General features: G+C 42.4%; 1 protein-coding gene across 1 annotated transcript in view; it reads left to right on the top strand.

Moving 5' to 3' along the window:
• LOC134794977 (neurogenic locus protein delta) overlaps nucleotides 1-14,646 on the top strand; it is a 34,789-nt gene that overhangs the window by 9,683 nt on the left and 10,460 nt on the right. The window contains exon 3 of the mRNA XM_063766847.1: nucleotides 10,680-10,740. Within this exon, the coding sequence (XP_063622917.1) occupies nucleotides 10,680-10,740 (61 nt within the window). The remainder of the gene's footprint in view (nucleotides 1-10,679; nucleotides 10,741-14,646) is intronic.

The raw sequence follows: 14,646 nt of genomic DNA, 5'->3' as shown, positions 1-14,646 counted from the left end.
GGGTAAATGTCTCCCATTTGCTGGAACACTACATATGTTCCGCTCCGGCAGATCCTTTATACTCGCCGAGGAAGCACTCGACACGTCACGGCCTCACGACCTATACCGATCGTGCTGAAGATAGGTGCGTCGCATTAAATTATACGTATAATTCACCCTAAGGAGCATTATTAGTTGAGTTTTTCCTCACAATGAGGTCATCGACGGACCGAGAAGAGCCTGTTTCACGAGGCATATCGCGCGCACGAATAAATATGTACGCGGCGCGTAATGTTGGTATATGCCTGGTACACGTTCTGCGCGCCTTCGTGACTGGCCGGGCAGGTGAACGGCGCTCGCTTTAAAAAGGATCGGCGGCGTTCGGTTTTCGAAATTGACATTTTAATTTAGTCATCGACGAGCCGTGTCGATGGCCAGCATCACAATATTTTGAAATGCGATCTGCGCGCTCCGCCTCGGCTAACGGTCGAGGTTGTATTACATCCCTGGAGTCGGGAGAGTCGATTTCGTCACAAATGCATCTGAACTTTTTATCTGATCCGTAGTGAAATAATCCCGGCCATAACCAGATACGACCTCCCGATAATAGGTCATGAGCATATTAATATTACTGACAACATCGAACAGTGAAATTACAAGCACGGCGTGCGCGTTAACGACGCATAGAAACGATTCATCATCCGTTTAAAGAAAGAGATGGCTCACTCCAAAAAGAAATCTCATTTGTATTCAGCCGCCCGGCTGGCGGCTGGGTTTCATTTATTTTACTCTTAAACAATTTGTGTTTGTAAATCACAAGTTTTATATTGTAATGCGGCTTTGTGAAGCCCGTTAGTCCGGATGTCGCGGCATGAGCGACTCGTCGCACGTAGCTTGTAAGCGAGTTTAATTGTTACGTGTCTCGAGGAAAGGTTAATGCTGCTCAGGGCTAATTGTGCCCTTCGCGGGGCTGCTCTGGGTAGGAGAATGAAACTGTTCATTCATTCACTACTCGTAAGGACCGTTACTCGGCGCCATTTTGATCCGCAATTAACTACTTACTTTTAAAGATGAGGGAAACGGGGTAACGCAAGGTGTACTCATACCGCGAGGTAAAATGTCAGAGTGTACTTCCGCGCATGCCTCGCTCATACCGCCCGCTGACCGTGAACTTATACTTTTTATAGATTCACTATAGATCCGTATTGCTTTAGACATTACTCATCTCGGTTTATCTTGATAAATGGACTCGCATTGTTGTTAAATTGTCGATAAAACTGGAAAAAAAATAATTTGAATTGTTATGTTATTAGTTAATTGTATACGACGATTTATAACAGATAACTGTGTCTATGTATATTATGTGTCATCATTGCTTAGGTACCCAATGCTGATAGTTTCATAAAAAGTAGATGACTACTTTTTCGAAAATGGCTTCTCGAGAGCATTATTTTTGTTACCGGCAGGCATTTTTCCGGAAAACATTTTCCCTCGTGTCTTTAATAACGAATGGAGACATAAACTAACGAGTTTCCACCTAACTAAGGTTAATTAAATCAGAGCGAGTTATTCACATATTTCAGTTTTTATACTTTTGTACATTTTTTATGTGTCTATTCGGTTCGGCCGAGCGTGGCGTTCCCAGCAACGCGGGGGGCGCGCTACAATTGGTTAATTGTGAATCTTCCAAACCTAATCTACAGAATTCATTTTATATGTTAAAAATGTATAGGTTAATATGCCGCTATTCCGACGCCTTTAAGTGAAAACAGGTACTTAATACATTCGAATTCGACACAACAGCAGTATGCAAATTACAAGTTATGAAAAACGACGTTTGTAAAAATATTCCAGAAAGCTTGGACACAATAATATGTCTTATTAACATCGGCCGTCTGCGAGGAAACAGACAACTAGCAAGAGATTGTTACACACTTTGCATGTTTCGTCAATAGTTTCACGCTCTACATACATATGTATGCGCGTACGTAATTTAGCATTTCAATGAAAGTCAACCCAGTAAGAAAATGCCTTGGCAAGGCTCGAATATCGAAGCAGATTAATAAGATAACGTTGTGACGTCAGTGAATTCGAATTTCAAAACAATAGTACGGTAACGCACGATGCCACAGCAGCCGAGACATTGTCACCGTGAGAACGCTGCCACTTCTTGCACCGCTAGCGGCCTCTCCATTAGAAAGTAATTAACAATACATTTCACGTCGCATAAAAACTTCACACCACGAATTTGTAACATGAAACTGGGTTCAAATCGTCCATAATTACGATCGAATTGTAATCGGTTATGCGGGCATTGTTATTCCGCGGGCGAGCCGTTACATAAGCCCGGCACACACGAAAAACGGAAAACGTTGCCTTCGTACGGATCATCGACTTGTTACTTCATACTCGTAACGCGATAGTGCGTCGGACGCTTTATATTAAACCATAGCTCGCCGAGCACAACTTCCGTCTGCCGAGTTTTTTCACGTAGAGAACGCTCTTAATAATTTCCTTTATCTCAATCCGCCCGCGCCGGGATCCTCTTAAAATACTTACCCCTACATCCGCTTCTTTTAATAAAGTCTACCGAGCTACGGAATGCCTCACGGTCTTGCTCTCGTCGACACCGTCTTTATCTCCCGACAATTAATCCAGAACAAAAAATTAAATTATATTCCTCGTAAATGGGGAATGACTGCCATTGCAAATAAACTTAATCACGATTTCATAAGTTTCAAATTTAAACAATCGGAGCGTGTATAATTGGTGCGGTCGCATTGTTCAAGTGAGTGCGCAGGTATTCGGCAACCTTATCAATTAACGGCGAGTTTTCTACTGAATCCGCCTAAATAAACTACCGCACAATAGCCGCGATGCCTCAATTATGCCGAGCTTGCCGGGTGCTAAAACAACAATCCCACGTCCACACTTCTCAAATAAAATCTCACTTGAGATTATGATTAGTCATAGACAAGAAGATAAAGAAAATAAGCTCATCAACCGAGTGAATAGACAATAAACTTTACCGGTTTTGTTATTACGGCCGGCTAGAGCCGAACGCTAAGAAAACACTCCTTTTTCAAATGGACGCTCGTTTACGGTCACATTCTGACATTTTAATTACATCTCTCAAATCATTTACGGCCGCTAGTAAAATTGTTCAAAGAGCCCGATATATATTTGGAAAAGTTTGCAGGATTTTTTTGTTGTAACTAAAGTCAGAAATGAGTAACTAAAGTACTATCAAAATCAAGTAGGTACTATCAAAATCGGCTGTGTCGCCTTCCATAATAATCTCCATTTTAAGCTGCGTTCCATTTTTATTAGTTGACGGCGGTGGTCGTTCTCACGTCGCGAGGGCGCATCGAGCCCTCAAATCTGCAATGATGAAATTCCTCGCATTCCTGGCTTTATTCACCACACGCGCTCACTTTCTAGGAATTCTGAGTCGCAGTAAGCTCATGTGGCGGGCGGTATCCACGGCCGCGCGAATAAATCCCGCTCATTATTGTATAGATACATACCAAGCAAAGGCGCACTATTATATGTACACTTGCATCTTTTGAGCATTATACGCCATACGTGTCAAAGGCCGGTCGTAATCTGGGAAATACTAAACTGTAGAGTGTAGACTGGAACGGTCGTTTTACATACGAGCATACGACTGATAATATTGGTTGCGCGCGATTACATCTCGATGTCCTATTGAAGATTCCACTCCGGGATGTTTCTCGGAATGCACGTCTCCATTGTTGATCCTCTAGATTAGCCGCTGGTTATCGCTCTTCTTGTGATTGTAAAACGCACTTAGTTTATTTCCATTCGCTACGACCGTGACCAGAGTACAAACTCGTCAGTTTTCTATGTATTACTCATCGGGTGGATTGTCGGTTCTCATGGTATGCAAAGTAGAATGGGAAACCAGTTAAGAGTTCAGTCTATCGGAGAGTTCCGCGTATTTTCACTCGATTACAATTAATTCAATCCCAAACGTTTTAAGTAAACACTCGTGATTCATTTTGTTAAGGTCAATTTGGGAGCTTGAACTCGAGGAGCATGTTTTATCTTAATCATTAATGATGGGTCGCGTTACACGTTTAATTCGGTGCGGGCCCCTAATTATAAATATCGTTTGTGGTCGTGTCTCGACCTGCGCGGCGGCGGAGGCTGTCCGCGCATCATCTTCGGATCGGGTCCGGGTGAGCTGATAATGAGCTGTTTATTTGTACCGCGGATTCGGTTTCTTTACCCTTCTCTTATCGCCTCGATCTAAGCTATCCGACGGTTCCAAAATTTGTTAACTTTATTTTAATTACCTATTATACAGGTTGACACATATTGGATGATAATCCTTTTCAGATCTGATTCCTTGCAGTGCGAATAAAAGTTAAAATAATTTATTCGTGAGTCGTTAAAATAAACATAGACATACTAACTAACCAAGTACACCACCTGCAATAATATGTTACACAACGAAGACCGCAAAAATATCTGACACGATCTTATTTGTAGAGCCATAAGAACGTGTCACATATTTTTGCGGCCTTCGAATTGCAGGTGACTGTACGTGCTTGCTATTACAGAATATAGGGACTTAGGGATACAGTTAGTTTAATAGATTTTCATACATTTTTACTTAAATTGTATGATAGTAATACTTAATAATAATAATATACATGATCGCTAGTCAAGCATTAAATTTATGTTTACAAATAAAATCCACTTAATTAACTCGGCTTTTTTAAGAGATCTAGAGATATATTCACTAACGCTCCACCCTGTATGCTCCATTCAAATCATTCCATAGTTTATTGCGGACATTTTCATGTTTGGGATTCCAGCCGCGGTCCGCCGGCGGATGCCTCGTGAGCTAAAGGTAGCCGGTTCGTTTTTCACTTTAGCCAGTAGGTATTCAGCCCCGAATTCCTACCGTGAAGTCGCTTTTTTCGCGATGATTGTAATTGAGGGCAATAAATTGTTAATGTCTGATTTCGTGTCTCCGAGCGGTCGTTAGTAGCCGAAATGGTTAAATGTTTATGTCTCATGGTTACAAAACCACAGGTTCAATGTTCATTCTGATATTGCGGGTGTCTAGGCCCGCGTATGGCAGTTAAGCTTTTAATAGCCGTCTAAACACTGTTAATTTTGCTCTTGATGTTTGTATTCTTGCTAACTGATTGCGGCACTGCTGTTTATTATCACCTCGATTTAGTGGTAAATTTTTAGGGTTCCGTCTATAACAACAAATACTAAAAACAGAATAAAATAAAGATTTAAATAAGTGGGGCTCCCATACAACAAACGTGATTTTTGACCGAAGTTAAGCAACGTCGGGCGCGGTCGGTACTTGGATGGGTGACCGTTTTTTTTTTGCCGTTTTATGCATTATGGTACCCTTCGTGGAACCCTTCGTGCGCGAGTCCGACTCGCACTTGCCCGGTTTTTTATGATTGGCGTGTGAACAACATTATTGAGTAAATTTATTATTAACTAATGTCATCGATTTCACAATGGAGCCATGCGAAATCATCTCGAAAATTACAGCCATTTACTGAGTGGCCATAACTTTTATTATCATTACAAGCGTATAAACTGCTGTTTGAAAGCTTTTTAATTTATTGCGCGCGCAGCGCAATCCGGTTTGGCGCAAGAGACATGAAATATGATAGGTATGTAACATTACTAAATTGAAATCTAATAAACGTATTAAATCTTTACAATGGGACTCATTGGACCACTTCCAGCGATCCTTATAAATCCCAATGGTTTATTTTGACTTTACTCTTTCAAGTTTTAAGTGCTTTAAATCCGTTTACATTAAGCATTCCATTTAGGTGTACAAACAAAGGATTTCTCTCGTTTAACAATTTGAATTTGGAACGCCGTAAGTTCACATAGCCCGCGAGGTCGGCGGTTGAGAACGTCTCACTTTTGTCTATATATGCGTCCGAGACGTGCTTGTAGCGACAAGGATAACCCGGCCGAGTCACAATGCCTTCCGATATAAACATAGTGGTAGTGTTTGGACGAATACGTAAACCGGCGGATAGGCACAGTTGAGAGGCTCCGGTACCGCTCGGCGCACTCGCGTTTAACACGAAACTGCTTAGCATTCTAGCCGAATGCACGTGTACTGTCGCCAATAAACCGTCGACCTGGATATTTTGACATTGGAAATGTCTTTTCGTTCGCTCCAGTATACGGTCCGATTTCACGAAAAAGTGCGATCCCCTTATATCTCGGAAAGTTGTGAAGATATGATATTAAAAATAGGCTCAAAAGACGCATAATCACGAGAGCTGTAAGGTGCAAAAATAATTATTCGAGAAAGTCAAAAACAAAAAAAGTTATGGTCGAAATAGTGAAAATAAAATTATTTTTTTTCCGAATTTTTGATTTTGGTGCTCGATAATTTGGAAACGAAGAATGATATCAAAAATTTGAGAAAAACGGCTCTGGACAATTTAGTCAGCTACAATTTGAGCCTAAAACAAAGACGATCGGGTTAAGGGTTTGCCCTGTAGCCTAACCTTAAAATAGTCAAAAAGTCAGAACGACATTTTTCACAGGACATTTATGACTTCATGTTTCGCAGAGTTCGTTATCGGTGTTTGTTGTGAATTATCGGGATTATGACGGCAGAGGGAGAGGGAGAGGGAGAGGGAGAGGGAGAGGGAGAAAATAAAAACTTATACAGAGAAACATAAAAAAGAAAAAGTGCCACGAAATGGTCTCACCTCAGCATGTTGCTGGCGGCTGCTAGCAGATAGCTGATGCTGAACCCTGGCAGTACCTAGTGGAGCTCGGGTTTAATACAACATAAACACACGCTGTTTTGGTCATCGGACTCGTCTCGATGAGCACTTAGGAGAGTAGTACCCAAGATAGAGCTGATGCTGAACCCTGGCTGTACCTAAAGGAACTCAGGTTTGTTGCAACATAGGCACACGCTGTTTTGGTCATCCGACTCGTCTTAATGAGCACTTAGAAGAGTAGTACCCAAGATAGAGCTGATGCTGAACCCTGGTTGTACCTAGCGGAACTCAGGTTTGGTGCAACATAGGCACACGCTGTTTTGGACACCTGATTCGTCATGATGAGCATTACCCAAGATAGCTGATGCTGAACCCTGGTAGTACCTATTGGAACTCAGGTTTGGTGCAACATAGACAAACGCTGTTATGGTCATCTCTCGTCGCGTCAAACTGCTGTCAAGAAAATTTCATATCTTGCAGCAAATGGGCCGCTGCCGATCACCACTTCTCGAGTTGACTACGGATTTGGCGTGTAATAATTTTCTTGTACTTTGAACATTAATATATCCTGCTTATTAATCGAAAAATGAAATATGTACCTATACATATGCGCCACGGCGACAATTATTCAAACTTGGATACGCGTGTGGAAATTTTGCAATTTGTTTGTTCACATGCGTTATGTCCAGGATACTTGTGTTAGTCTAAGAATAAAATAATTATCATTCAACGTTGTAGTTTTATTTTGTAACTTTTTCCTTATCCAGACTTTCTCGTCGCTCAGCGACAATATTTTTTCGAATTAATCCGTAGATTCATTTCCAATGTGCTCGATAGTCGTGTGAGGCACGAAATCTGTGAATTTTTTGTGGGAGAATATTTCAACAGGAAGTCTCCCGTTCGCACGACATTTATCGCAATAACACTAATAGCTCATGCTATTTTATTGCATCGAAAAGGACATATTCTGGCGGCGAGCGCGGGTCAACGCACCGGGCGATCGGCCATGCCAAAATAGAAGGAAGATAAATTTAATTAAAAGCATTAATAATCCGAATTAAACGCTCTCGAAACGCTTAAATAATGAAACACGTTACGCGTCCCGTATCAGCCAGACGTTGAAATTTGCATATCTTTTAATTTGACGTATGGTGCGGCATCGTATCGTACCAAAAAGATCGAATGAAATTTGTGAGTGTTTTTGTTATTATCACTGGGATTACAGACCTTATGCGGAGCATTTTAAGTATTGTAACAATCGCTCAGACGCCGGTGCCGGCTGGGTGCATCGAAACCTGTCCTCGCCGCGGTGTAACAAAGTGTGAAATATGAAATCACGACTCTACTTGCCGGTGTTTGCGTTCCAAATATTTTCTCGTGTCGAAACTCGAAAGCGAGGCCTAATACGTTTTTCCTGATGTTTTATGAATACTTTCGGTAGTATACTGTAAAGAGTGGAACGAATAATCAGGGCGCGACCTTGTTCCATTTTAATCTCACCTGAATACAAACTTTCATTACAGTGTCGAGCTCGTAGAATCTAGTTGCCACTCAACGGACCGACTGAAACGTAGGTACCTAAAACATCTGTTGCAGTTTACCCGCATTCATTTCTATAGCCAACAAAACAATGGACGGGACACGTGGTAAGCGCCAAAACGGCCGGCACCTGATTATTCCCTTTGTCCGAAGTTGTAAAACTCATAAAGATCCCAAACACATGACGTCCAGCACAAACGAGCATTGGGCGTTCCCACGTATCCTTACATTGAGCATTTTAATTAATAACAAATATCACGTCGGAACGGTCTCTGATATGTAAGTAGCCTCTCTGGACACCCTCATAAAACGATTATCAAACAATTCCCCAACATTCAGACCGCATCATATCAGTCTATTGCTTCGTTTAAGTCGGTTATACAATTTAACGCATCGCATTCAGGCGTAGGATTAATGCGTTGTGATACAGCGGTCTTTTTATTGTTCGACTCTTAAAAATAACATTCATATTTTGTAATTTAAATACTAAGGATTCTTATTTAGCACTTTAATCCACAGATCATTCGACTGTAGCTTACTTCAAAATTGGAACTCGTACTACGAGTACCTATTGATCGTTAATATATCATAAATAAAGTGTGGCGTTCACGACACGTTTCCTTAATTGCGGGCCGAGTAGGTAACAAGTCTATGCAACTCTGTGTACGGTATTGCCAGCTCGACGCGTTTATAAAGGCTACCTGCACACGTACGCTTACGTCGGCCACTTTTTATGGCCGCGTCGAGAGTCACTGTCGTGGGAACCGGCATATACTTACGCCGCCACAGCTGACCGAAATGCGCTCTCCATACTCGATTAACAAATCAATACGACTACTACGACTTGCCATATTTGATCGGTTACGCGGAGTACCAATCATAATGTATTTTGACAACGCACCGTGTATTGCTCCTTATTCATAAAATGTTACGGGCGTTAAATGGTCGTTTTATGCGATAAAGGAGGAGCTGCGAGGATTTAAGGCTCACATTTGTCCACCCGCAGCAGCCTGCTTATTAGTATGCAGAGGCGGCGATAAGACGTCCGCTCGTATTGTCCACGTATTAACGAAACGCTCGTTATAATTTCGTCTAAACCCATCAACGACACCCATTCCTTAATTGAAACCCGGTCGATAAGCAATTAAACGCTTATGAATAAGTAAACTCGTTTCGAGAAGTAAAGAGCTCGTTTTTAGCGCCCGTGTGACGCTTCGAGAAACGATGATTTCTCGTAGTGACAATAATCATTGTCTATAGGAGGCGCGTTTCCTATGCAAATATGTCATTGTTGAGCGCATGGTGCCCATGCAAATAGTGTTTTCATTCATCAAGCTAATTGACAGCGACATCTGTCAGAGAAACTGAATCACTCCTTAAGAGCGGTGATCAAGTGAGTTAAACGGTGACCCTACCATCCGGCCCGGCAGCTGCCGTGACGTGCTCATTGTAATTATTCAGCCCGGCTCCCCTTCAAGATTTCATACGCCATTAATTCCCGTACAAACGTCTCCGCTGAACTTAATTGCCCGATAATCCTTTAACGACTTCAGCCCAAAATCAACAAGGCTTAATTTTTGATCTTGTAAATTGTTTATTAACGAGTATGGGTCCGATTGGTCGCGTAATTAAAGCTCGATTAGTGAACTGTTAAAGGTCGGGGAACATCGGAGCTGTGGTCGTGCGCGCGGGTCGAGATGCAACCTCGATCCGAGTTTATGCTTCAAACAACCGGTTCTCTGGTGGGAGAAATTTTCATAACCCGAGAGACTAGCATTCCGAAACTCTGAAAGAGCTCCACCAGGGGCTACATATATAATATTGGGATACGAAATATTCTTAACTCTTAACTGATTCATGCGGGATACCTCCGTTTTTGCAAGAGCGGGACTGGAGCGCTGTCACCCATAAAACTCGTCGATAAGTGTCGTCGCAGGCGCCTCGAAGGTGTTGACTCGTCGCGTTATCGTTTATAATCGATTTAGACTGCCGTTTCGCCTCCTTGTGTAAACATCGACAAAATGTCAATAGCTCCCTATCAGATACGCGGAGCTATTTTTTAAGGCCCGACACCATTACGGAGTCCCATATTGGGCACATTAAATTGTAACAGAGTCGACACGAGCTCACTCCGTTTGTATTATTTTTAGCGTTTATTAAAAACCATTTCGCTACCATCTGCTCCCGTGTTCACCTGTCCATCATGCTGGTAATTTACACTCGTTCGCGAGCCCGGCACCGGTCGAGTTCCTCGTAAACTAAGAGAAATATTTGTACTGACCCGCCGCACCCATATTTAAAGGTCTCGTTTTTAAAGATGCATTATCTTGATTAATTGCGTTGACATAAAAATCTCGTTTCATTTTATATGTAAAACTTTAATGGTTATTTTCTGTTTTTCAGGGCACTTTCTCGCTCATAGTCGAAGCGTGGCACGACACCAACGAGACGTCGAGATCTGACGGTGAGTTAATGACTTTATGATAAGAAGGGTCATGATCATGAAATCGCCGAAGCCGTTTGTAAAATTCGAATCACGTCTGTCACGAGTCGCTCACATTCAGGTTTCACTGTAATTCTGGGTGTTTATCGTGCATTTAACGGACAGCATGTATATTTGAATGCTCATATTATCATATCGTGGAAGACAAAAATGTTCCCATGGCTGTGGCGATTGGCGTGCGGGGCACGCGGCGGCGCGTGAGTCGCGTCGCAATGCGCACTATTCTAATAAACGCAGCCTTCTGTAGGACGAAAATTTAGTAGAAATGTTGTAATATATTCTAGTGGCCGTTGTCTGTAGGTATACACCTCGCTACTTAGCACAGGAAAACAAATCGAATCGCTGATACCGCGTCCGCAGCTATCAAGGTTTCGTGACTATTTTATGAGCATGCCACTACAAGCTACAAATTACAGCTGCCATGTGCACAAATAAATATTTTCGATTATTATCGTTTGATTTACATTTGAAGTACGATCGGATCAATAAGTTCGGCACGGATATTACTAGTCTAAATGCTCAATAAAGATTCGACAGCGGTTTACCATCATGCGACATAGCGTGACCGAAAAAACGGTTCCAAATGAATTCTACCCACCGTAAATTCATCATCGGGGTAATTCGCTTAGCTTCTGCATTACCACGCACACAAACACTCCAAAATATGACAAGTGACAACATAATGTTGGATACGGGTCATGTTCCAAATTAAAGCCAGACTTTTCAAAGGCAGTCGAATAATATACCGTGTCGTTATCTTTTTTTAGGATCCGTTTCGATTTTCAAAAACATTGTAATGGTAGACGCGAAAAATGCCGCTCCGCCCAATTCTTAATTAGATTTTCATCCTGCTGCACTCTGACCGACATAATTACAATCCCGAACAACAAAAAAAACCCTGGTGATTTACTTAGAAGAGATTTGGAGATACGGGGAGGCTCTACGAGCCGGTTTACGGCAATCATTAGCCTCCGAGTGGATAGCAGAGGTCGGGCATATTTTAATACCGCTCGGGAGCGATGGGCGGCGCTCACCACTACCGAGAAATGTTACCAACAGAAATCTAATCAACCGTAATAACAGGTTACACGCACGCCGTTTGTGCTCACTTACTATCGACTCACCGGCTAATACTTAATTAAATCACATTCGTTTTTTTTCTAAAACAGCTGCAGTTACACTAGGCCGTTACGCAAAAAGATCGCTCATCACCCCTGGTTCGTTTAATTTTTGTGCAGGCGTACCGAAGAATAGCGACGATGACTTAAGAATTCAATATATCATAGATAAACGCGCGATTGTGTAGAATAGCGCTTGTTCATGGACGTATAAAGGCATTCTTGCGCTAAACAAACAACTACAATGGCTCCTCGCTTCTCTGGCGATGTTGTCGCTCGTTCCTTCACCAAAATCTTTTGTGCGCCCGAGGCGGGCACCTGGCCGGTAACGGGCCTACATTGTTTACCGCGAGGATACACCTCGGAGGGAAATCATTTTTTAGTTTACACTTCATCTTTCGTCGTAGGGCTTGAGCCGGGTAAAAAACCAAGGAAGATGGTCCGGAAGGTTCAATTTATGATTCAACAGGCTCAGGAAGCGCCGACGACAGATGCTAAGCACATGCACCGGGATAATGGAGGGCACACTCCACTGTCTCAGAGTTTGTTTAGTTTACATTTACGATTATTGCACTGCTTCGCTTTACACCTCCATATAGATGAAACCGGAAAAAAGAGCGTGTGAAAAGTATCGATAAGATTCGTAGCAATTACTTGTCTGGGCCAGTGCGTTCGGCCCGGGGCGGTGCTACCGCGCGGCGCGGCCTGGTATTACACGACCGAGATGCGATTATTGATACAGTTATGTTGTGACGGCTTGCTATCTCGTTATCCGCCGTACGATATTAGTCAATTCATTACTCGTTAGTCTTCGTCTCTAGCTCTCTGTCTTTCGTCTTTGTAAATTAATAGGTTATACACTCATTACTTTTCTCAAAGGTTAAGCTCTGAATATGTAACGTCTATATTGCGCAATCCGGCATTCATAGGATTCTCCGCGCGGAACGAAAATGTCAATTTTCTCACTAAACAATGGGGAACTTAAAACGCGAGTCGTCTCGTGACTCCTTTGTCGCAAAAAACTAAATCCGTGTGTTAATTGATTTCAAAAAATATATATTTAACTAGCGCGCGGCACGATGAAGCCGAATACTCATCGAGCCTGTAGTGGACAGTTTTATAAACAAAAGGAGTGCGTGGTGTGTACACAATCCATTCATGAGATGCCTTTTCCCACACCGCGCGGCTAGAGTGGGGCGGCAGGTGCCGGCAGGTGCGTCGGAGACAGCGGCGACCGAAGTAATGATGGCAAACCAAGCTCCACAGTTTCGATTTCATTCGAACGCCAGCGCTCACTAATTAGACCATCGTCGCGATCCAGTTTAGGCGATCGATAGACGTTGTCAATCTACGGGCTACATAATGAATGCGAGCTCCGCATCCGGTGGGCTATTGATCGATGGATGCCGCGACGGAAGCGTCGCGTGAGCTTCCCAAATCGCGCAGCATCCACCGATAACCCGAATTATCGGTTATTTCACCTTTTGTTTTTGTTTATCGACCGTTCTCTTCTCTACTCTCGTTTTATTTGTATTGACCTCGTAATTACTGCACCGGCGGGCGAGCCACGTACTGCCTTTAAATGCGTTATTTATTTGTGAATCGGAATTACATTCATAGATGATAGCGCACACCTTCATTTAATATAGTTACGGCTTCGAATTGGGATAATGGGTGTAATTTGTGCGGTTTCATACCGGACCGTTGGTAACGTTTTGACGGCGGGTAATGCGTCTATGCAGAATAGAAACGTCTTAACGCATTTGCAATTTTCCTACAAATTGCTTAGTCATTCGGATGTTGAGGGTTAGCAGTGTTAACACATGTAGGTCTACCTGTCCGCAAGGTAAAACGGCACCAATTTTTTTGTCATAAAAAAAACTCAAATTTAAGCTGACGCTTCGTAAACATTACGAATTGCTTAACACTAAATTCTTGAAATAATAAGTAAAATCTTGTTCTAAGAGTCCTGCTAGCCATAGCCCGTGCAGCCCTAGCGCCCGCTCCGCGCTCGGGTGCCATAATTCTCCGCTACATGGAGCTAAATTGCAAGCGAGCTCAGTTCCCACACATCATTTTTCTAATTCCCTCCGAACTCTGCACTGCACTTCGCGTTAATAACGCTTCTAAGAAGCGTCTATCATATTTCACTAGGTTGTTTACTGCTTACGTTTGATTTTGTTTTAAGACTAGTCACAAACGAGCCTCACGCGACCCTTGTTTTATAACCGATAAATAACTGACATTTTTCAACGGCCTTCGATCGGAATAAATTGATATTTATTGTCGACTGATTGTATTTTCGTTTGGTAGGCGCTGCAGCGCGTATGCGTTTTATCTTTTAAATTTATTGGACAGATACGATCGGTGTAAGCCCATACCGGATCGGTAAATCGTGTGCACTATGTGCTATTCCGGCATCCTCTCGCGATTATCCAAACGTCCATGTTGCTGATCATCGTTGCGTTATTTGTAAACAAAAGAGTCAATAGGAGAATAGCAGATCTCACACTCTATCTCATTACTTAAAATCCTTTATCGCTTTCGAAACAAATAAAAAAGACAATCGACTCGAATACCATACGCCACGAAATTAGTCGGATCGATCGTTTTTATATACCTTTTAATTTTGTTTCGCGTCTGGTTTAATTTTATCTGCTGTAGGGATTACTGGCTTAGGAATGTTCCGGCGAGGCAACAAGACTAAAAAGTGGGCATACAGAGAAATAAATAAAGGTAGGAACTGGTC

Source organism: Cydia splendana, chromosome 1 (genome assembly GCF_910591565.1).
Source record: "Cydia splendana chromosome 1, ilCydSple1.2, whole genome shotgun sequence".
Lineage (NCBI taxonomy): Eukaryota > Metazoa > Arthropoda > Insecta > Lepidoptera > Tortricidae > Cydia > Cydia splendana.
This window is presented reverse-complemented; position numbering and strand designations above follow the sequence as displayed.